This window comes from Anomaloglossus baeobatrachus, chromosome 4, assembly GCF_048569485.1.
Source record: "Anomaloglossus baeobatrachus isolate aAnoBae1 chromosome 4, aAnoBae1.hap1, whole genome shotgun sequence".
Taxonomy (NCBI): domain Eukaryota; kingdom Metazoa; phylum Chordata; class Amphibia; order Anura; family Aromobatidae; genus Anomaloglossus; species Anomaloglossus baeobatrachus.
The window spans coordinates 187,834,057-187,858,793 of NC_134356.1; the positions used below are offsets into that span (position 1 = coordinate 187,834,057).

At 44.6% G+C, this 24,737-nt stretch overlaps 1 protein-coding gene across 1 annotated transcript in view; it reads left to right on the forward strand.

The window, feature by feature from the left end:
* The window catches only part of STK32A (serine/threonine kinase 32A), a 374,739-nt gene that overhangs the window by 300,574 nt on the left and 49,428 nt on the right, over positions 1 to 24,737 (forward strand). Inside the window, exons 8-10 of the mRNA XM_075342342.1 lie at positions 1,694 to 1,791; positions 3,134 to 3,250; positions 12,130 to 12,255. Of these exons, the coding sequence (XP_075198457.1) occupies positions 1,694 to 1,791; positions 3,134 to 3,250; positions 12,130 to 12,255 (341 nt within the window). The remainder of the gene's footprint in view (positions 1 to 1,693; positions 1,792 to 3,133; positions 3,251 to 12,129; positions 12,256 to 24,737) is intronic.

Sequence of the window (24,737 nt, forward strand, 5' to 3'; positions counted from 1 at the left end):
TGATATTAAAATACTCATTAAAAAAACACAAAACTTGCATGTAACCACAAACTATATTTGTTATTTTTCAATTAAACCTCTTTAACTTATTATAAAGGTAGCATTAGTGGGAGCTTGTGAGTCACTGATCACAAAAATAATCCCAATAGCCAAAATTGCCAGTATGATCCTGAACAACGTGGTAACATTTTATCAATCATGACATTACTGTACATTACACTGTGATGATAAGAGCAAACCTTGGCACATGTACGATGCCAAATTTTACCACCCATTCTTAGGTGGAGACCACCATCATGATAAGCTGATGGCAGTGAGTCCAGTTTGGCATGGCCTAGACAAATTACTGAGTTTGCTAATCCCTTTCTAGGTTATTTTTGCTATTTCCAGGAATATTTTGTTATAATTCATGAATCTTATTTAAAGGGAATCCGTCATTTAAAAAAACTAAGAGGTTAATCTGTAGATTAATAGAGTTCTAAAGTTGCCCAGCCACCATACTGAAAGCCTGGCTACTAGGAGGAAATTAATTTTATTCCTCCCAGCAGACTTTGGCTTTCAGTCATACAGGCGCAGCTGGAGCAGCTTCAGTTACCGGATTTGTGGCTTTTACCATGAAGCCGGCACAAACTGACAGCTGACTCTGTAGGCATCAGTACAGAGCCGGCTGTCTGTCAATGCTATGGTGGGGGATGGTGTTGCAGTCATCATTCAGTATATACTAAGTGATAACTCAAGCTGCTCCAACCACTGCTTACGATTGAAAGCCCAAGGCTGCCGGGAGTAATAAAGTTATTTTTTTCCTGGTAGCCAGGCTTTCAGTGTAGCTTTCGAGGGCTATTAACCGATTAACCCCATGTCTACAGGTATATTGCATTTTTATACATAACAGGTACCCTTTAAAGGAGATTTCTAATCTTTTTTAATACTGCGTTGGGATGTCCCTTAAAATATAAAAAAACTAACAAAACTAACACCCTGATTCTGCCATTCCATCACTATCTGCGAAGCCAGAAAAAATTAAATCAAGACCACCTGTCACCTGACTGCCAAGGCTGATTGGTTACATGCACAGGAGACTTGTGGTCAGGACATCATGTTTTCTGGTGCAGCGGAAAAGGCTGGAGTAGGACTAGAAGCAGAGTGGAGGGCTCTTTCCTGGGGTAATTATGGTTTCTTATTTCCTTTGGAAACATCCCCTCCCACCTTAAACTTTACATATATAAAGTTATAAAATACATGGTCGGGCATCACAGTGTAGAGTTGAGCGAATACCTAACTATTCGTACTTGCTATACTGATAATGAGTATTGGCTAATACTCGCGTATTCATTCGGATAGCATGTGCAATGCAAGTCAATGGGAAATACTTGCTATGTAACGAGTAACCCGAATGCCGTACTATTCATGGGAGTAGTGAATAGTACGGCATTTGGGTTTCTCGTTAATTTGTGAGTATTTCCCATTGACTTGCATTGCACACGCTATTTGGAATGAATACGCGAGTATTAGACAGTACTCGTTATGAGTATAGTGAGTGCGAATAGTTAGGTACTCGCTCAACTCTACTCACAGGAAGAATACTGCACCAGCAGCCAATCTGTGCATTGCTATATAATAAGAGATTATAGTAATATTTTCATATATCTACAGAAGTTTAGAAGTTTATTTTTTTTCCTTTTTCACTTTGCAGCTCCAGAAATGTTCTACCCAAGAGGTCAAATCTGTTATTCTTTTGGTGTTGACTGGTGGTCCTTAGGTGTTACAGCATATGAACTTCTAAGAGGCAGGGTACATGCTTTATTCTTTTCTTCTATTTGTATAAATGATTGCATTGTTTGTTCAGCTTATTATATTATTATGCACAATGTGATTACTGCCATAGTAGCTACAAGAAAGAAACCTAAAGAGATCCTTTCATCAGGAGGCAATTAGCATTTTTACCAAGACAGCATATTTTTAGCTTCTGAGAAATGACTCTGTATCCATTTTTATTAGCTCTGTATTGCTTTATGCATATAAATTGGTACTGAATCCATAAATTAGCCATTGCTTGTTTTATCATATGAAGACACTGAACATTACTAGAGCAGAGTGTAGTCGGTACTGGTAATGTGAATCTGAGGCTTTCTGGCAGTTTACGTCCATACGTTGGACAGGACGTGTCTGTCCAATAAAAAGTTAATCATTTTCTCATGGTTTATGACCATTTCCTTTACAAACTTTTCATCCTTCTTTACGGGTAGCTGATTGATGGATTTATCCTCAGTGCTTTTTACATAATGTAGTGTTGGGACTGCTGCCAGTACAAACATACGGTAATTATGTACAGTTAGGACTCATCTGCGATTTTTCTTGTATGCAAAAAACAATCTGATTTTCAGATCTTCAGAGTTTCGTCAGTGTGTCAGTTTTTACTTTGCGTTTTATCAGTTTATTTGCATACTAATTAAAACTGATAGAGGTTTCTCCTATCAAATTGTCAGTGAAAAACAGCACAACAGCCCTGAGTGCTGCCTGTTTTTTTGTCCCATCCTGTTTGTGACTGGATCAATATGAGACGTGTTCATCATTTGGTGTGACCCACTCGGTCTACAAAAATACACAGATATGTGAACAACTCCAAGACTGCATAGGTTCTCTATTTATCTCGTGAAAACCACTGATAGAACTTGTACATGAAAAACTGACATCTGAATGAGCCCTAGCTGTAGGATTGAAGAACTGGAAGGGTTTAACCTTCTGTAAATATTATATAAACTTATACCCTAGTAATCAATAGACTCGATGGACTAAAATGTATGTATTATGATAGTTATGCATTAAATGGATGAAGAACTAATAACTGTGAATATACCAAAAACAAATTATTCAAAATGCTGAAATTCTAGAAATTATAAAGATAGTCCATCCAATATAAAATATTCCATCCCATATCTACCCTATTGTGCATATACAGTAGATCTAACATGTAATGTTTCTTCCCACAGTGAGGATATATGATTCTGCAACATATCCACTCTTAATACTGCATATTCAGAATCCTAATCTAAGACCTTAATAATATATCATATAGTTCAGGAATAATATTAAATGACAATATCTGTAATTGTGTTTGCTTTTCTGTCCCCAGAGACCTTTTCACATTCATTCAAGTAGTGCAGCAACAGATATAGTACATGTGTTTCATACAGCGACTGTTACTTATCCTCCTGCTTGGTCTAAGGAGACAGTTTCATTACTGCACAAGGTAAGATATAGCCAGGTCTAAGCTATTAATTCAGTCGGATGTGAGATATAATACAACCACTTTGTCTCCTCCTTCAAAATCCTAATTCATCAGTAGGGAGTGTGCCAGGAAAGCTACAAAGTCACTCTTAAAAGGTTCCCCTTTGAATTAGAAAGCCATGAAACCCATAGAGTGGAGGGGCGACATGACTAGAGGGAAGGGAAGGAGTGATGGGGGTTAATAGGAATAGGAATGGTTGTGTATAGGGCAGAAAAGGGGATTGGTGGGTAGGAGGAGTTCTCCGGAGGAAGAGGTGTAAGTAAAGAACCTTGTCTTACCCCCTCTCTCTTGACTTCCGGATATGGAGCGATCCCCGCCCACCCTCCCTTGTGTTTTACTACGGAGGGGAATATTTGGCTGGGTTGTTTTTTTTTTTCTTTGTCACAGCAGCGGGGGGTAGGTCTGGTCCAGAGGCAGTTGAAGGCAATGGTAACTGGACAGAGAGACACCATCTTGGTATGGTGGCTCCGGGTTCCAGGATGTTGCAGGCACGGGGTTCTGCAAAGTTGGGGGTATTAATCCGTCGGTGATTAATACCTCATCTCTGGGTCGGTGTGTTGCGGCCAGGGATATTGGAGTGAGAAGTTGTTCCTGGACTGGGACTACTCAGGGTTATATATTTACTGTATTGGTTACTGTGTTACCTATTGTTATTTGTTGGGGTCGCCCGTTGGACGGCGTCCCCTTGTGTTTAGAATGTAAATAATAGGTAATAAAGGCTGCTGTGACCAATTTAAACCAAGTCACATGCAGTCCGTGTATTATTTACAAATGGTATTGGTGGGTAACACACACACACACACAGCACGACTGGAGAATCCTTCCTCAATGGTCATGAAAAAAACATGTTCCATTATGTAGGACATTACAAGGTTTTTCTTTGCCCGGGGTCATTTTCATGTTTACCTGCTCTGTTCCTGTAACACAGCGCTCTAACCAAGGTAGAGGAAAAGAAGTCATGATGACTTTATTTATTTGAGAAGGAAATGCATTTTCATCATTATAAGAATTCGTTCATTAATAATAGTGGTGAAACTCTAGAATGTATGACTACCATGTAATAGTCAGAAGGATTACAGTCTCAGAAGCAAATACCTCAGTGGGTAGGATAGTAATACATTTGCTCAAACATATCTTCCTGGCCATAATTAGATTTTTTACTTTTTTGCTCCACAGCTATCTGAGGCAATATACAAATGTGAAATGTAGCTCACTAGGTAGGGAATATTGCAGAGAATCTGTGCACTTGCAGGAATTCTACAGTCAGCTGTGAACTTGCAGCCTCATTAATATGAAGTCAAATCAACAATTCACAAAATTACCCCAATAAAAATTATTTATTATTCAACATGTTAAAAACACACCCACTTAAATAAAAAATACATGGTATCAAAATATATACATGAATATCCAATATATGCCAGTTCCAGGGTATGGGGGGGGGGGGTATTGATGAGTACCACCCTAAATTCTTTCCCTATTGATCATGCCCTTGCCTCACGTGGAGAAACACCATAAGATGAAAGGGTGCCCCCACTCAACGGTGGCTCACCCTATTATTTCCCTCAACCAACCCTCCCTATATACACATTGACCCCACTCATCCACACCTGGTCAACCTGAGGAAAGGTGGGAGAGAGATAAAGGATAAAGAATATGAGAAGCCTTAGAAGCTAAATATGGCATAAATACCACTGCTATTTATTACAATACTGATTACAGCGTAAACCTCAAATTAAGCAGCCCTAACTAGCCAGATTAAATATGACTCGCTGCCTCAATGGACACCATCAGATATAGACTATACTACAAGGGTCCATTGTGGCAGTATTTACACATGAAAAAAGTATATATATCAATATATAAGCAGTCCCACACTTATGCTACCAAAGGTTGGTTAGCCGTACTCCCTCAAATAGACACCATCCAGCATGAACATGCCCGAGGGGTCCACCGAGACAGTACATGAACAAATGCTGATATACTGTACAAAGACGGAAATAAAACATATTCTTTAACACATGCAATCCATCCACTGTGTGACCATACAAATGGAGGTAGAAACAGATTTTGGATAATAAATACAACTCTCATACAATTCTCCTCCGTATTAATCACAGACAGGCTTTCAAGAAGTCTTTGGTATTCAGTAGGTTAGTATATGACTTATCAAGCCAATAAGATCCTCCGCCATGGTTAGTATTGTTAGTCCATGCTGCATAGATTCAATATGATATAAGCTGATCACCAGATAAAGGTAATGTAGCAAAAAGAATCACCTCATGCAGTCCTTAGATTTTTCCACCTCGACGCGTTTCCCCCCAGGGAAAAAGGGGTTCATGAGGGGGCTTTTTAATATCATACACATCTGTGGGAACAAGTCAGTATTCACCAGATAGATCAGGATATCAGAATTAGTCCCCCATAGGCCAGCAGAGACAATTAATCCTTTTTTCCATATAGTCTCGCGGCCCCTCGGCACAGTCCCCCCGTCTCCCTCTCTGAACAGGCCAGCTAGCCCTCACCAAGCAAAAGGAGCTGCATCAGTCGACCACATATGAGGGGCTGCGAGACTATATGGAGAAAAGGATTCATTTTATCATAAATAAATCATACATTTTTCAAACTATGAGATTCTACCCTGTGTATGGGATTTATTTAAGCGTCTCTTGAACATCGTCTTTTTCCGAACTGTTACCCCTGACTTGGAACAATTGGTAAAAGTGATTTTTCTTCTTGGCTACCTATTTTGTAAGCACTGAAGGATCTGGCTGTTGCCGTTTACCATCCAGTGAGCGTTTTCCATCTGTCCTCCCAGCAGCAGTCACTCTGACCTGCCATTGTTAAGTTTACAGCAAATTTCATTTAATGTTTCCAGCTCCTTATTCTCCCAGTCATTTTCCTTATGGCTTTGCTGTGTCTTTTCCCCAGCTGTGTAATTCACATAATCACAAAACAGATTATTTACTACAATTACCTGGGGAGCCGGGAACATTTACTTGTCCCAACTGCCTGTCTATGTATCATTCACATCAAAGCCGTACAATCTATCTTGTCACATACTGAAAACACCATTGTTCCCAACAGTAAACAAGTAAAGCCACAGTATAGATTATTGGGGAAGAAAACAGCAGGTGGTTAGATAGATTTTTTTTCATTTAGATTTCTATAAACGAAATAAAAAACAAAAGTACCATGTAATCACCAGGTCTTCCTTGTTTTTCTTGCTACCGTAATATGGCAGTGCAGCACTGAAACAAACTGACTCCTGAGCAACGGGGGAAAATGGTTGATTTACTTTTAGATACAACATGTACATGTATCTAAGAACTCATTTACAGCCATATTACCATACCTCGCAACTGTTGAAATCAGAAAGCGAGACAAATCATGCCGTGGCAAACTGTGACCATGCCCAAAGGGGCACATGTGGCGCCCTGGACAAGCCAGGTCGTCACAGGTACTGCAACAACACACCCCACACCCCGAGATAGGCACATCAGTCACACACAAATCCTTGTTGCCTCCCTCCAGGGGCTGATGTCCACACCAGGTGGGGTGGAGCCAGGTGGTTGGCCCCACCCACTGAGGAGTTCACAGTCCTGGAGGCAGGAAAGGAAGTCAGTGGAGTGTAGTTAAGGAGAGTGAAAGTGAAGGAGCAAGAAGTGGTAGTTGAGGAGAAAGAGCAGACTGACCGTGTCCGGGTACGTGGCCCGGGCACCAAGAGCAAGGTTGGCAGACGGTGGTGGCCGTCTGCAGAAGAGACCGATCGACGCGGAACCGTAGGACCGGGGACGGGCGGTGGCCCGCCGGTACCGAACCGGGGAGCGGGGCCCCCCTCCCCGCCCGCAACACACCCACTTGGCAGAGACAGATATTCAGCAGATGCCCCGGACTGTTCATTCATTCATAGTCATAGCAGCCAGGACTTTCTCATCTTTATGTAGCTTCACTGTAGAATATCTGTAAGGTTATGTTCACACATTGCATAAATACTGTGTTCTGCTTTTCTACAGGTGCTTGCACCAATCCACGCTATATTAATCTTCTCTGTTTATTGCATTTTTGCTGCATTTATATGCCTTCTCGGCCTTATGATGTGAAACCGTGTTTTTAATGTTGTTTTTGGAGTATAGAAAGCTTTGAATCTGCACTTAAAAAATTAACTTGTTTTTTTCCATGCCTTTTTTCAAGCTTTTGATAAAAGCTTCTAGAGAAAAAAAACACTAAAACTACACAACTCATCACCAGTTTAGGCCTCTGTCACACGTCTGTGAAAATCACGCACGTTTTTCACGGACGTGTCAAAGGTGCGTATTGCCCTCCGTGAGCCGTGTTTATGGCACACGTGTGTTCTCCGTGTGTTATCCGTGATAACACACGGAGAACGTGAACTTTCTGCTCACCTGTCCCTGGCGTTGCTGTCCGTGGTGCTGATCTTCGGTCCCCGGTCCTGCCGACTCCCCGCTGCGGCTGCTTCCGGCCTGCTGTGAAGTGAATATGCAATGAGCATAATGAGCGGCGGTTGGAAGCAAGTAACAGCAACGGCAGAGACACCAGGGCAGGGGAAGGTGAGTAAAGTTTTTTTATTTTTTTTCTCAGACACGTGTGTTTTCTCCGGTGCGTGTCACACGGAACACATCTGTGTGGTCCGTTTGCATTCCGTGTGACACCCATGATGCCGGAGACAAACCGACATGTCTACATGTGGAGCACACGGGCACACGTATGCTCCACATGGAGACACGGTCCGTGTAGCTTTACGTGTGTGTGCCTGTTACCATAGGGTAACATTGGTGCACGTGTGCTCGTGTCGCCGGTACGTGTAAAAACGTCCCAAACACGTACCGGCGGCACGGAAGTGTGTTGCAGGCCTTAGATGCACATTGGGCTCAGTTTTCATGAAATCACATCCACTTTGGTTGGACAGTTAAATGCAGCAGAATTTCTATGCCAAAAAGCAGCAGAAAAAAACGCAACATTTATTTTACATGGGAACACGGTCTAAATGTCCAAGCAAAGTGGATATCATTTATGAAATCTCTAACGACACTGCTGAACTGTGCAGTTTGGGTGCTTTTTTTTCCTCTATAGGCTTCTATATAGAGATTTAGCAAACTGCAAGAATAAAAAGCAGTTGCATTTTTAACACAGAAACATACCTTTCCCGTAGTATTAAAAAAGCTTTAAAAACCTAAATTCACATCTGCACCAAAAACGCATCAAAGAAATCAGAAAAGTCATTTTTGTAATTGTCTCTCATCATTTTTAGCAGTTTTATGTGATCCAAAAAAAAAGAGAGACCTTTTCTTCATCTCTAGAATACAGGGACATAGAGATACACTACTATGTACAGATGCATCTCTATGCACCTGTATAATCTGCTTCTGGGTTCACTGCCTGCAATACAGCTTAAGATAACCAAATTCTTCTATCTACCTCAGTGTGGGCTTTACTGGTAGCGCTGCTGCCTCCAATCATCTCGGGGAGATCAGAAAAGAGAATTGCTCATTCAGTGATATGTTGACTCTGTCCCAATGAGGAGGAGCTATAGAGCATGTGAGGAGAGATGAGATGAAGTAGTAACAAAACCCTGACTGGTACTTGAATCCTCAAATTGGGACAGTCCTGCTGAATCCAGGATAGTTGGGAGCTATGTATTACTGTATAGCTCAGTACAGGGCCAAAGGGAACACTAATAGACCTCGGTGAGGGCTAGCTACACTTTTGTATTGTATGCCTCAGTGTTCATGCTCCCTAGTGGCTTTTATTCTGTCATTTGGTGGCTATATCAGTTATTGCATGTATGGAGATATTCTTCCCTATAAACAATGTGAAGAATACCTTCATGCATAGAGCATACAGGGGATAAAACCATACTAATGCTTATGTGTATGCAATCTGAGTCCTATGGAGGTAAGGTATAAGCACTGTGCATGCAGGTCCATATCTGCCTTTATCAAGTTTCTCTGCAGCGTCTCTGAATTGGCAGACTAGGTTGGGGCAGTATTATTTCCTCTGGGTCATATGACCTCATCTAACTTTTTTGGTGAGAGATCAATAGAAACCGTCCTCTTCTCTGCAGACCACTGTTGGTGGTGTGGTCACATCATCATTATGTTACTAAATGCTTCTCTATAAAAGTTCCTTTACAGCTGCAAAATCAAGCCATAATACCGCTGTTCATGAGTTCTTTCTCTCATCAGCTCTTAATTGTGTACTAGCATAAAATAATGCAATAAATTTGGAACAATGAGACTACATTTTCTACTCTGCAACTGTAAACAGGCACAGGGAATGCAGAGGTGATACAGTAAAACAAGGGTTTTTTTTATTAAGAAAAGGTACAGAATCAAAAAGATGACAATTCGTAAGTAAATGACAATGAGCAACAATGCAACACAGTTCTTGTTGTCTTTCTTTGATCTAGTGGCTACCATCTGTCCCTAAAGGCCACGTCACACTAAGCAACATCGCTAGCAACATCGCTGCTAAGGAACGACTTTTGTGACGTAGCAGCGATGTTGCTAGTGATGTTGCTGTGTGTGACATCCAGCAACAACCTGGCCCCTGCTGTGAGGTCGCTGGTTGTTGCTGAATGTCCTGGGCCATTTTTTAGTTGTTGCTCTCCCGCTGTGAAGCACACATCGCTGTGTGTGACAGCGAGACAGCAACAACTAAATGTGCAGGCAGCAGGAGCCAGCTTCTGCAGAGGCTGGTAACCACAGTAAACATCGGGTAACCAAGAAGCCCTTACCTTGGTTACCCGATATTTACCTTCGTTACTAGCGTCCGCCGCTCTCAGCTGTCAGTGCCGGCTCCCGCTCTCTGCACACGTAGCCGGAGTACACATGGGGTAATTAACCTGATGTGTACTGTGGCTAGGAGTGCAGAGAACAGGAGCCGGCACTGACAGCTGAGAGCGGCGGACGCTGGTAATGAAGGTAAATATCGGGTAACCAAGGTAAGGGCTTTTTGTTTACCCGATGTTTACCGTGGTTACCAGCGTCCGCAGAAGCCGGCTCCTGCTGCCTGCACACGTAGCAGAGTACACATCGGGTAATTAACCCGATGTGTACTGTGGCTAAGTGTGCAGAGAGCCAGCGCTAAGCGGTGTGCACTGGTAACCAAGGTAAATATCAGGTTGGTTACCCGATATTTACCTTAGTTACCAAGCGCAGCATCGCTTCCACGCGGCGCTGGGGGCTGGTCACGGGTTGCGGGTGAGATCTGCCTGTGTGACAAGCTCACCAGCAACCCGTGTAGCGACGCTCCAGCAATCCCTGCCAGGTCAGGTTGCTGGTGGGATCGCTGGAGCATCGCTTAGTGTGACATCTCACCAGCGACCTCCTAGCAACTTACCAGTGATCCCTATCAGGTTGTATCGTTGTTGGGATCGCTGGTAAGTTGTTTAGTGTGACTGGGCCTTTACTCTATCTGTTACCCTAACTACTACGCTATAAAATAATGAACCCGGCGCTGCCCCACTAAGACGTGTAACACCAATAGGAGAGTCGTCAACTAGATATCCCTAACCTTTCCTAACGCAGATAACCACTGTGTGACTGAATTCCCTAATGGCATATAGAACATTAATCGATTACTATAGACCCAATAATAATAAGAATATAGAGGTCTTTTCCCAGTCACTGTGGCTTCTGATGTCAGTTACCATTCCAGGTCCTAACAGAAGCCAGGCTAAAGACCCCGTTACACGCAACGACGTATCTAACGATATATCGCTGGGGTCACGGATTCTGTGACGCACATCTGGCATCGTTAGCAACGTTGTTGCGTGTGACACCAACGAACGGCTGTTAACGATCAAAAATACTCACCTTATAGTTGATCGTTGACACATCGCTCATTTTCATAAAATCGTTAATTGTTGCAGGACAGAGGTTGTTCGTCGTTCCCGAGGCAGCACACATCGCTACATGTGACAACCCAGGAACGACAAACAACACTGTACCTGCAACCGCCGGCAATGAGGAAGGAAGTAAGTGGGCGGGATGTTACGGCCGCTCATCTCCGCCCCTCCACTTCTATTGGGCGGCGGCTTAGTGACACCGCACGAACCGCCCCCTTAGAAAGGAGGCGGTTCGCCGGCAACAACGACGTCGCTAGGCAGGTAAGTCCGTGTGACGGCTCCTAACGATTTTGTGCGCCACGGGCAGCGATTTGCCCGTGACGCACAAATAACGGGAGCGGGTCTGCGTGTAAAGCTCCCTTAAGTCTTCCTGCTAAGCCACAAGTCCCATACTGCAGATTGTAGACAGCTCCTCTTGTCATCAACTGGAATTCTGTCTTTTTAACCAGGCTCCGCTCACTTGATTGAAGTCCCATTCCTTTACCAGGACTTGATAAAAATCACGTTCCTGATCAGATGGCAGCATTTGTCCACAAATGCTTCATAATACATTCTTGTTGCATGAGTCACCTCACTTCTTTATACAATATCACTTTCCTTCATACCTTGTAGTAATTAAACCTCTAATAATTGGTAAAGAAGCATTAAAACAAAAAAGGAATGATAAAAGTAAAGGGAATAATCTGGGTTATGGAAGCAAGGTTGAGAATTCGTCAATGGCCCTCCCTGGCTTGACAACCAGAGGTGTAAGGTTCCTGCTGCAGACAGATGTCTTACAGCCAGACACAGGAAAGTGAGAATGATGGGTGGATATAGCTGATCTTCTGAGATCCACATAGAATATTTTTTATATGTATTTTTCCTTTTTTTCCATAGTAGAAAGTTAAGGATGAAATACTTGAATTATTAATGTTCTGTGCATTTTTTTTAATCATTAGTGTTCTATTACTATATGATTTCTATATTACAGCTGTTAGACAGAAATCCAGAAGAACGCTTCTCATGCCTGACTGATATACAGAAGTTTCCAAGCTTATCACATATTAACTGGGATGCAGTGCTGCAGAAAAAATTGATACCAGAGTTTACACCTACGGTAAAATGAGATTATACTGTTGTGCTCATACCTCTACTAAGGTTATAAACAACCATAGCATGTGATAGTTTCTTTGTTTGCTTTTTTGTTCGGGTGGACCGCATTATACTCTATAGCAGGGGTCAGGAACCTTTTTGGCTAAGAGAGCCGTAAACGCCACATATTTTGAAATATAATTCCGCGAGAGCCGTACAATATGTTTAAAGGGCCATTGACAGATCAATCGCTCCAATGTTCACTTAGTACAGCAAGGAATGCTCCTCCCTGCTGTATAAAGCCACAACTGGACTGAAACAATGGTAATTAGCAGTAAAAAAATCAAATAAATAACTTACATTGTGAACTTGCGATGCATGACATCAGTCCAGCAGTCTGGCTTCTTCTTTTTCCTGCGCATGACTGGAAGCTGGCATTCTTCCCACCTGATGTTGAGAGAATGCCAGCTTTGAGGCATTCGCAGAAGAAAGAAGCTGGAATATTGGACATGTCACACAACGCATTGTCAGGTATGGCAATTATCTATTTTATTATTTTACAGCGAATTATTGTTTAGGTCCAGCGGTGGCTTAGTGCAGCAGAGAGGAACACTCCTTTGTGTACTAAGCGACCGCTGGAGCAATTGTATCTGTCAGTGGCCCTTTTAAAAGTGTTGGTCTTACAGAAAATGAACAAAAAAGAGAGGCTCAGACCCATAGGGAACTAAAGCATTTACTACTTAAAGTGGTACATACAAGCAGGCACACCCAGCGTAATAAATAATTGAACTTTATTAAATAGTCTCACTGTACATAAAGTGCACACATTGACTTGTATTTAATTTTACAGAACAACAAATCTCCGAACTCTTTTTTTTATAACATAATAACGTTTTAATGCTGTTGCTAACCAACGATGAATAGAATACTTCCTACCATTAATGTGACTTCTGGTGCTGCATGGATTTGCTGATGGCTTTGTAATCTGGTTCATACGTGGTGAGGTTTAGCTTCATGCAGGCGTTGAGACTTCCATCCGTTAAACGTGAACGTATGTTAGTCTTGATGTGCTTTAGATGTGAGAAAGACTGCTCGCATGCATAGGTAGAGCCAAACATTGTCAGTACAGCAATACCCACACGCTGCAGTGTTTGGTATGTGACAGTAAGTGCATTCCAAGTTTTGACAATCAGCTGGTCTGCATGTTGGAGTTGTTTCATTTCTCTCCACTTGTGTTTGCTTGCCAACTCTGCTTGCTGTCGTGCAAGTTTTTCCAAATCTTCATTAAGTGATTTAAACTTATTCACCCACATGTCTGAAGCCTTCAGGTCAGCAGCTTGTAGGTCAAAATCTCTGATGGAGACACCAGGGATATAACTCAGGTCAGTGCTGTCCAGTGCACACTCATGTGGATGAGTGATGAACTTAAAAAGACGAGTGTGCTCACGAAATTCTCCAAAGCGCGCTTTGAATGATTGCAGGAGATTGGATGTAAAGCTTGCTAGCTGCTGAATATCAAGATGTTGTGCAGGGTCATTTGCTGTGCATGCATCTTTAAACTCTCCCAGTTTTTCAAAGTGTATTAAACGACCTGTTTCAATGTCTGCGATAAACAGTTCCAGCTTATTTTCAAATGCAAACACAGCTTGTTGAAGCGATAAAACTGTATTGCCAACGCCTTGCATTTTCACATTGAGCTGGTTCAGATGTTCAATCATATCTACAAGATAGAAGAACTTCAGGAGCCACTCAGTGTTGGACAACTCAGGATGGTCAACGTTTTTCATTTCAAGAAAAGTTCGTATTTCACTCAGACAAGCTGCGAAACGGCTGAGCACCTTCCCTCTTGACAGCCAGCGCACGTTGCTGTGCAGAAGCAGACCAGGATAATTATTCCCAACTTCATCCAGGAGTGTTTTAAACTGGCGATCATTTAAAGCACGGGCAACAATAAAGTTGACCACCTGAATGACAAGTGACATCACCTCACCAAGCTGCTCACCAAACATCTGAGCACAAAGTGCCTCCTGATGTAGGATGCAGTGAAAACTAAGGATAGGTCTTTTTTCATGTTCACGAAGAAGCGCTACAAATCCTTTGTTTTTTCCTACCATGCATGGAGCACCATCAGTACACACTGAAATAAGTTTATGCATTGGTAGATTTTTTTCTTTAGTGAACTCAGTGAATGACTTGAACAAATCATCCCCTCTTGTTGTCCCTTTCAGAGGCAAAACAGCAAGACTTTCCTCATGTAACGTGTCACCGACAGCATACCTTGCAATGATGCTGAATTGAGATATATGGCTTACGTCAGTTGATTCATCCAAAGCAAGAGAAAAGAACAGAGCTGTATTTATGTCCTTCACTTGGGATGCCTCAATCTGATTTGCCATCATGATGGCACGGTCATGAACTGTTCTTGCTGACAGAGGCATGTCTTTTATCCGTTTGATAATCTTGGCTTTATCCGGAAAATCATCAAAAAGTTCATTGGCAACATCAAGCATAAATGTTTTGGCATACTCCCCATCTGTGAATGGTTTTCCGTTTCTGACAATTGCCAAAGCACCAACAAAGCTAGCCGAATTTAAGTCACCTTGTTGGGTCCAAACTCGAAGTTGCTGCTGACTAGCTTGCACTTTGCACAGCAGCTCTTGACAGGCTTTCTTCCTGCTGTCCCCTGCAGGATATTTCGATGCAAATGAAGCATGGCGCGTGTCAAAGTGGCGCTTTATATTTGACCGCTTCATGGATGCAATTTTATCATTGCATATAAGACAAACTGGTGAACCTGCTCTCTCCATAAAGGCAAATTCGTCTGTCCACTCCTGCTGAAAAGTACGATACTCCTCATCCTTCTTTCTTTTAGCCATCTTCTTCAATAAAGGGCAGTACTGTGGGGTGAAAAGAAGGCTCTGAGTTATTATTTCTTTAATTTGTGGATTTGTCTGCAAGCAGGGCCAACTCCAGGTTTCTTTTGGTCCTTGTGCTATAGAACTTTAGTAGACCTCTAGAAGAGCTGTCTTCTTTTCGTCACGGGTTAGTCGGGTGCTGACGCCGGCCGTGTTCAGCTGTCACTTTCAATACCCCAGCATGGCCCACCATATGGGTAAGATGTCAGCTGTAGGGATACCTACTACACCCCAGTAGCCCCCCCCCCCCATCTAGTGACTACAGGTGGTGTGCCCTTACCCATACCTATTACACCCAGTGACTACAAGCAACATCACCCACCCCTGCCTACGTACCTATTACATTCAAAACATCATAATTTTATCTAATAAAGCCCCATTTGTGTTTAGATATTTTCTTACCTCAAATTTTATCCTTGGGGGGAGTCTGCAATTTGATTGAAGGTCGCTTCTTCTCAACTTGGTGTTCTTCACCAATATGGCGCAGATAGCTTCACAACTTCCAGTCTTTCCGATGAAAAAACAGTCACTGAGCAAAGAAGAGACACTGTGACAGGAACAGTCAAAACTCCTCTTCTGGGACATAAATCTGAGGTCAGAACAATAGGTAAGTATAAAGGGGCTTTATTAGCTAAAAGGAGCAAGTACTTCCCTCTCTCTCCATAGAGGTAAATGGAATCTGCTGGCAGCGTATGCGCACCAGTGGCAGCACGACGTAAGATGCACGGTTCAACGCGGAAGTAAGAGCTGCGGAGCACAACGAATATAAATGGAGGGGGTTATGAAGCTCATGTCTCCTCGGTTCAGCAAGCGCCGAGGAGGCAGAGCCGGCGGCACATGCGTGCTAGAGTGAAAGTATATGCAGCGATCCCACACAGATACGTCATCGGGTGGAATCGCTGCATTATGGGAGAAGGTAAAAACAGGGGCTAGCGCCCCAATAACATATAGCACGGGCGCCGTTCCTGAGCGCTTTATTACAGCTCTGGGAGACCTCCAGAGCTGTAAAGAAGCGCTCAGAACAGATTTTTGCCCTGATAGTGGTCCTTTAAATCAGTTTCTTATGCCCACAAGAGATTAATTTAAAGCCCCCAAGAGTGTAATATGGATGGCAGATGTTTTTTAAGGCCATATTTTTATTTTTTTTGGGGGGGGGCTATATAATGGATTATGTGGGATTATTTTCAGGGCTGAAGTGGGAAGGGGGGGTTGGTGGGACACACTGTATTACACAGCCCCTTTATTGATGCAGCTCACTGCTGCTGACCATGAGGCTGTGTAACAATTTCCATGTTATAATGTTCACCTTCAAATCAGCAGCACAGCCAGGGGTTTCTGGAACGTCCAAGGGAGACACAAGGGAGGAGGCAGATGCCGCTTCACTAGGGGACGCAGGTGCGTGCTTGCAGACGGCGCGGCTATGCAGGGAGTTATGGGAAATGTAGTCCATGCTCCCTGCCGCTCACCACTGCCGCCAATGCTTATCAGGCCATCAAAGAACTACCAATATCAGCGTGCACCGCGGCCTGATGGAGCGCGGTGCATGCATCCTTCCCATAGACAGGTAGGAGCCCTGTCTGCGAGCCAGATACGGCCATCAAAAGAGCCATATCTGGCTCACGAGCCATAGGTTCCCGACCCCTGCTCTATAGTGATGTTCTAAAACGTCACTGCATTGTAGAGCAGCGGCATGTGATCATGTAACTGTGGAGAGGGAAGCTGGCTACAGACTGCCTATTGCTCCATAAAAAAGGCTGAGATGGATGATTACTGCCTCTGCCTTCTCTATTTCTATGTGCACAGTGCTGAAGAAGTGTTGTGTATAGAGTAATAGGAAAAGCTAACAATGCTTCCTTCTCCGGATTTTCATGTGCATGCTGTGTGAAATGAGAGAACAGGTGCTGCTTCATAGAAGGACACCCAGACAGCTCTGCAATGAAGCCAGGAAGCTGAATTTCCACTGCAACTGAGGGTACGGTTCCTCTTGCGAACAAATAAGCACTCTGATACTCGTTCCGAAAAGTGGGATGAGTGTCATGCGTATGGTCTTGCGTATGTCATGCGAGTGCGTTTTTTTTTTCTCACCTAGCATCTATATGACATGCGAGTGCCATGTGAATGCTGTGCAAGTGCTATGCGAGTGTGTAGGTTTTTCTCACCTAGCATCCATATGACATGCGTATGTAATGCCGTGCGATATTTTTATCACACCCATAGACTTGCATTAGCAAATCTGGTGCGATCTACGCAGCCATAAGCAGCATGCTGCGATTTCATCCTCATCACGATTAGAGATGAGGAAAAAATAGCATAAGAGCACTGCCTGATTGATTAACACTGGTGTGAGTGCAATCCGATGTTTCGCAAGTGAAACCATACCCCTTAGGCTATGTGTCCACGCTGCGGAAAATGCGCGGATTTTGCCGCGGATTTCTCGCGGAAAAGCAGCGGATTTCCCGAAAATCTGCAGCTCAGGCACTTCCCAGCCATTTCTATGGCATTTTGGAAATGCTGTGCCCATGCTGCGGATTTTTCCGCAGTGGATTTCGTGCGGATTTTGATCCGGAAAAATCTGCAACATGTCAATTATTGTTGCGGATTTTCATCCGGATTTTGGCTTTAAAATTGGGAAAAAAAAAAAAAAATCCGCACCAAAATCCGCATCAAATCCGCGGCAAATCCGCGGTAAATCCGCACCTTTGAAAAGGTGCGGATTTTGCGGGAAAGCTGCGGATTTTGATGCAGAAAAATCCGCAGCTACATTCTCCCATGGACACGTGGCCTAATACACCAGTCACAGGGGAAATCAGATTTTGAAAAAGTATTTAAATGTTGATGTAGCACCCACGGGGCAAAGCATTGAATACTCGTCACCGGGCTGGTGATGTCGGGTCAGGGGATGTCACGGATGGCCATTTTCTACCCCATATATCCTCTTTCACTGTAAAGTGCCATGGAATAAATGGCGCTATAACAATAAATAATAATAATAATAATTGTCTGGTTTCCTGGCCTCGAGGTGTACAATAAAAGGGAGGAGGATGGAGGATGGGATGATGGGGATAGTGTTGTGAATGTCAGTTATGCTTTTGCTGCTGTGAAGCTCTCTCTTGTGGCCAGGAATGGTTTGGACAGAGACCAGGTGTGATGAGCAATGGGCGTTTCCATTGCTAACTCTCTGCCTATTTAAACCCTGGTCTGCTAGCAGGCTATGCCGGATGTCAGTTGTTCTTTGTACACCAGCCTGCTTCATCCTACTCCAGACCACATCTACCCCAGATAAGTGCTTGGCTCTTTATTTGTTGTTTGGTTCCTTTTGCTCTTATCTGAGTTTGTCATTTACTGTGGTTATTGTCAGTTTATTTGCATGCAGGAATCTTCCCCGTCAGTTGCTTAGCTGGGAAGCTCCCTGCAGCTATGTTTGGAGTATTGCTCCTATTAGTCCATGTGTTTGTTGCTTCTTGAATTTGTATGGTTCCTGCTTTCTGTTCATTGGTATGACAAGAGCGCCTGGTATAGGACGGAGTTCAGATCTAGCGATCTGAGGGCTTTTTGTACTATCAGGTTTTTGGATTTTTGTAGGGTTTTTCTCTGGCCACCATCAGTCCCTTTCCTATCCTGTCCTATTTAGTCAGTAGGGCCTCACTTTTGCTAATCCTATCATCGATCTGTGTATTGTGTTTTCCTATATCACCGTAGTCTTTGAATGTGGGGGGCTTGCTATTCTTGTCTATTTTCTGAGGCAGAGAGTTATTCATCTTTCCTTCCTTTAGGATAGCTAGTTCTCCGGCTGGGTTCGCGGTGCACAGGATGTTAGTTCACCCCTCAGCTACTTCTAGTGTTGATGGTTAGTAAGGGGATGGCGGCCAGATTAGTTGCCAATGCTCTTGTCCCCTTTTACCAATGATTTATTGTGGCCTTCCATGGTTTCGGATCATAACAGTTCACCCGGCCACCAAATTTAAAGGGTACTCTTAAGAAGGGAAAAAAAAAAGTGTGCTGAAAGATTTTTTTTGTTTGTTTTTTTGGTGTTTTTTCCTCTTTTTCTTTGGGTTCCGTGGAAGATTTTTTTTTTTTTTCCCTAGCATGGACGAATTGGGTGAGCGTGTTGCTCATCTTGATGCTAAGGTTCGTTGTATAGAGTCTTATCATGCACAGACATCCCTTGCAGAACCTAAGATTCCCGTTCCTGAATTTTTTTCGGGAGATAGGTCGAGATTTTTGAGCTTAAAAAATAAGTGTAAATTATTTTTTGACCTGCGCCCTAAGTCCTCAGGGAATCCCGTACAACAGGTCAAGATTGTCATCTCCCTACTGCGTGGTGACCCTGAGGACTGGACCTTCTCTTTGGCGTCTGATGATCCGATTCTCAGTGATGTGGATTCCTTTTTTTAGGCCTTGGGATTATTATATGACGAACCCAATATTGTGGACCAAGCAGAAAAGGCCTTGTTGTCCTTAACTCAGGGTCTGGATTTTGCAGAAACGTTGTCAGAAATTTCGAAAGTGGGCGGTCCTTACCAAATGGAATGATGATGCGCTTGCGGCTCTTTTTTGGAAGGGTATTGCTGATACTGTGAAGGATGTAATGGTGGGATTCCCCGTCCCTTCTGGTCTTGATGCCTCTATGACCTTAGCCATTCAGATTGATAGGCGGTTACGTGAGCGCAGGAAGACACCTGCTGGTTTTGTGCCTGTGGAACAGCCTTTGGAGCCTATGGAGTGTGATAGGGTCCTTTCTAGTGATGAGCGAGTATGCTTGTTACTACTCGGTACTCGCACGAGTATCACTGTACTTGGGCTACTCGGCGGGGACCGAGTAATCTCGCGATACTCGTGCTGTACTCGTGGTCTTCATCCCTGCATGTTGGCGCTCTTTTGAGAGCCAGCCCTCATGCAGGGATTGGCTGGCAGACCACTGCAATGCCACAGCCCTGTTAGTTGTGGAATTGCAGTGATTGACCGGCCTGCACAGCGTGACCGAGCCTTTATACCGGCGGGCGCGCTGTGCTCTGCACACAGCCATCCAGACAGTCAGTGCAGGGAGAGTGTTGCTGCTTCAGGGAAAGGTTTGCGGCCCTTTATAGCTATTTCCGTAGCAGGGCTGCAAACAGTGTGACCAGAAGTCCTTCTCAGGACTATTATAGTTGTATACAGGCAGGCAGGGTATAGCCAGGTCGGAGTACAGTAGCAGAGTCCTTCTCAGGACTATTGTTGCTGTATACAGGCAGGGTATAGCCAGGTCGGAATACAGGCTAGTGACCAGAAGAGTCCTTGTCAGGACTATTGTAGCAGTATACAGGCAGGCAGGCAGGCAGGCAGGCAGGGTATATAGCCATTCCTAGTGGTGACCGTATACCAGCCTTCATCATATCTGGGGCTGGTGTACACAGTCTAAAACAGTCCAGATAGTGTCAGACTTCTCAGTAATTGTCGCTCCTAAAAACCTGTTAGGTTCTTAGTGCGTCCGTGCTTGCATTTAAAAACCGCACGTGTGTGCCTGTCGGTGGCAGCGTACAGGTGCACGTTTTGCACAAACTATTATATAACGCACAAGTCTAGTGTATAATACACGTCAGTCAGCAGTGTCTGATAGTGTCAGACTTCTCAGTAATTGTCGCTCCTAAAAACCTGTTGGGTTCTTAGTGCGTCCGTGCTTGCATTTAAAAACCGCACGTGTGTGCCTGTCGGTGGCAGCGTACAGGTGCACTTGTGTGCGTTTTGCACAAACCTGGATATAACGCACAAGTCTAGTGAATACACGTCAGCACAGCATTGCAAAATGCGCAAGGGCATTGGCAACGAACAAGGAAGTGGACGTGATCGTGGTGCAGGCAGAGGCCGAGGTCGTGGGCAAGCTCTAATTTCGCCACAACAAAGAGCCACATCTAGTCACTCGCAAGTCCTGTCCCAAATTCTTGGGGACCGCAGCAGTACACCGCTCTTGAACCAAGACCAGTGTCAACAGGTTGTTAGTTGGATAGCGGATAATGCTTCCAGTCAGATTGGCACCACCACAAACACTCTGTCTTCCACACGGTCAAGTGTCAGTAGCCGTGATACTGCACCGCACATTTCAGAACCTGATCCTCCTTCCTACCACAAGGCTGAGTACACGTCCTCGGACATTACTGATCCCACACTTGGACACTCGGAAGAGCTGTTCACGTTTCCATTCGCACATTCTGGCCTCTCGCCAGCTCATGTTGAAGTGGGTCATGAGGAGATCGTATGTACAGATGCCCAAATATTTGAGCAGCCACGTTCTCACGAAGTTGGCAACGTGTCTCAACAAGGGGTGGACGATGATGAGACACAATTGTCAGGAAGTCAGGAGGAGGAGCAGGGTGCGGAAGAGGAAGACGACGTGGTGGATGATCCAGTAACTGACCCAACCTGGCAGGAGGATATGCAGAGCGAGGACAGCAGTGCACAGGGGGAGGGAGGCGTAGCATCCCAACAGGCAGTAAGAAGCAGGGTGGTGGCTCCAGGCAGAAGTCAGGCAACTGTTCCCCGGAACAACAACACGACACAAGGTGCCTGTACAAATGTTAGGTCTTCCCGAGTCTGGCAGTTTTTTAAGTTGGCTCCAGATGATTCTAAAAAGGCCATTTGCAACACCTGCCGTGCCAGCATCAGCAAGGGTACCAAAACTAGCAGCCTGACCACCACCAGCATGATCAGGCACATGTCAGCCAAGCACCCGACTTTGTGGGAAGTACAACAGAGTCGAGGAGCAGTGCTTGCTGATGTCACTGCTACGTCTTCGCTTGTTGTGCATGCGAGCCAATCCCCTGTCCATGCTGCCTGCGAACAAGCCTCCTCCGGTCCTGCACCTGCAGTTGCCTACGCAGAAATAACACCATCATCAAGCACGTCCTTGTCCCAGCGCAGCATTCAGTTATCCATTCAGCAAACCTTTGAACGCAGGCGCAAATACACTGCCAACGCCCCACATGCCACAGTTCTAAATGCTAACATTTCGCGACTGCTTGCGCTGGAAATGTTGCCTTTTAGGCTGGTGGAGACAGAAGCATTCCGCGACCTGATGGCGGCAGCTGTCCCACGTTACTCGGTCCCCAGCCGCCACTATTTCTCCCGGTGTGCCGTCCCCGCGTTGCATAACCACGTGTCACAAAACATCACACGTGCCCTGAACAACGCTGTTTCACCCAAAGTCCACCTAACCACAGACACGTGGACAAGTGCTTGTGGGCAAGGCCGCTACATCTCGTTGACGGCACACTGGGTTAATATTGTGGAAGCTGGGACCCAGTCTGAGCGAGGGACGGAACACGTCCTTCCCACACCAAGGTTTGCAGGCCCTACCTCAGTCAGGGTTTCACCCACACTCTACAGCTCCGGAATGTCATGCTCTTCAGCCTCCTCCAACTCCTGCGCATCCTCATCCACTTTACCCTCCACACCAGTCCCAAGCTGGAAGCACTGCAGCACTGCCTCGGCGAAGCGGCAACAGGCTGTGCTGAAGCTAATCTGCATAGGTTACAAACCCCACAATGCAGAAGAGGTGTGGACAGCTCTGAAACAGCAGGCAGATCACTGGCTCACACCTCTGAACCTAAAGCCAGGAAAGGTCGTGTGTGACAATGGCCGGAACCTGGTGGCGGCTTTGAGGCGAGGCCAGCTGACACATGTTCCATGCGTGGCCCATGTGCTCAACCTCGTGGTTCAGCGGTTTCTAAAGTCATACCCAGAGCTGTCTGATCTGCTGGTAAAAGTTCGCCGCCTGTCTGCACATTTTCGAAAGTCACCTACTGCTTCAGCCGGCCTTGCCGGCTTTCAGCGCCGTTTGCATCTTCCGGCTCACAGACTGGTGTGTGATGTCCCCACGCGTTGGAATTCAACTCTGCACATGTTGGTCAGGATATGTGAGCAGAAGAGGGCAGTTGTTGAGTACCTGCATCACCTAAGCCGTCGGGAAATGGGTCAAACTCCACACATAACACCTGAGGAGTGGAGATGGATGTCCGACCTATGTACCATCCTCCAAAACTTTGAGGACTCCACCAAGATGGTGAGTGGTGATGACGCCATTATTAGCGTCACCATACCGCTTCTCTGCCTTCTAAAACGGTCTCTGCTCAAAAACAAACATGATGCATTGCAGGCGGAGCGCGATGAGTTGGAGCAAGAAACAGTAGTGGGTGTGGGTGATAACGCACAGCCCAGCCTCGTCTCATCACAACGTGCAGTGGAGGACTATGACGAGGAGAAGGATGAAGACATGGAGCAACTCTCCGGCCAAATTGAGGATATGACATGCACACCAGTCATATCCTCGGTTCAGCGTGGCTGGCCAGAGGACAGGGTAGATGAGGAGGAGGAGGAAGAGGAGGAGGAGGACAGCATGTTCAGTCATCGTGTTGGTCAGGATACTGAAGTACTGGCTGTTAAGAGTCTGGGGCACATGGCTGACTTTATGGTAAGCTGCCTGTCTCGTGACCCTCGCGTTAAGAACATCTTGGCCGACAATCATTACTGGTTGGTAACACTGTTAGACCCACGCTACAAGGAGAACTTTATGTCTCTTATTCCCGAGGCGGAGAGGTCAGCCAAAATGCAGCAGTTCCGGAAGGCCATAGTCACGGAAGTAGGCAAAGCATTCCCCTCACAAAACGCTAGCGGCATAGGTCAGGAATCAGTGGACAACCAAGGCGTACAGCCGAGAGAGGCACAAGTCCAATCCGCCAGAGGTAGATGAACAGTCTTTAAGATGTGGGACAGTTTTCTCAGCCCCTCACGTACCACAGCCCCTGAGGTGTGGGGTAGTGCCACAAGAAATCCTAAGTTTGCCCAGATGCTCAAGGAGTACCTTGCAGATCGAACAACTGTACTCCGACATTCCTCTGTGCCTTACAATTATTGGGTATCCAAGGTGGACACGTGGCATGAATTGGCTCTCTACGCCTTGGAAGTCCTGGCCTGCCCTGCCGCTAGCGTTTTGTCAGAGCGTGTTTTTAGTGCCGCAGGTGGAATTATTACAGATAAACGCACCCGCCTGTCAACTGAAAATGCTGACAGGCTGACTCTGATCAAGATGAATAGAAGTTGGCATAAACATCTGCATATCGTTCAAATCAAATATAGCAATGCACATGTACATACATATTTATACATATTTATCATATATAGCGCAGAAGGAACTATAATATATGAACCAAATCGCTGAAGGAACAACCAAAAAAAGAAGAAAGAGGCGATCAACGGTTCAACACTTATTTTATTAATATTCATATGAAATATAGAACATGTGGACAAGTGAAGGGAGGAAAGAACGGTATACATCACCGCAACCAGTATAGGTATAGATCATAATGTGCCAATTATATACCAAATTCATGATATAAGGTCGTATCCAAAAAGGGCAAGGGTCCCACAATTAGAAGAGAAGACCACATCAAGATGCTACATCAAAACAATTCTTGATAGATGGATACAATATATAATGAAAAAATATATATATATAAATTGAAGCAAGAAAGGATGGAATATAACCTCTCAGTGTGGAAAAGACTCTTTAATCATTGTATGGTCCATGTCATGTAAAATACACCATACTAGTACACATCTA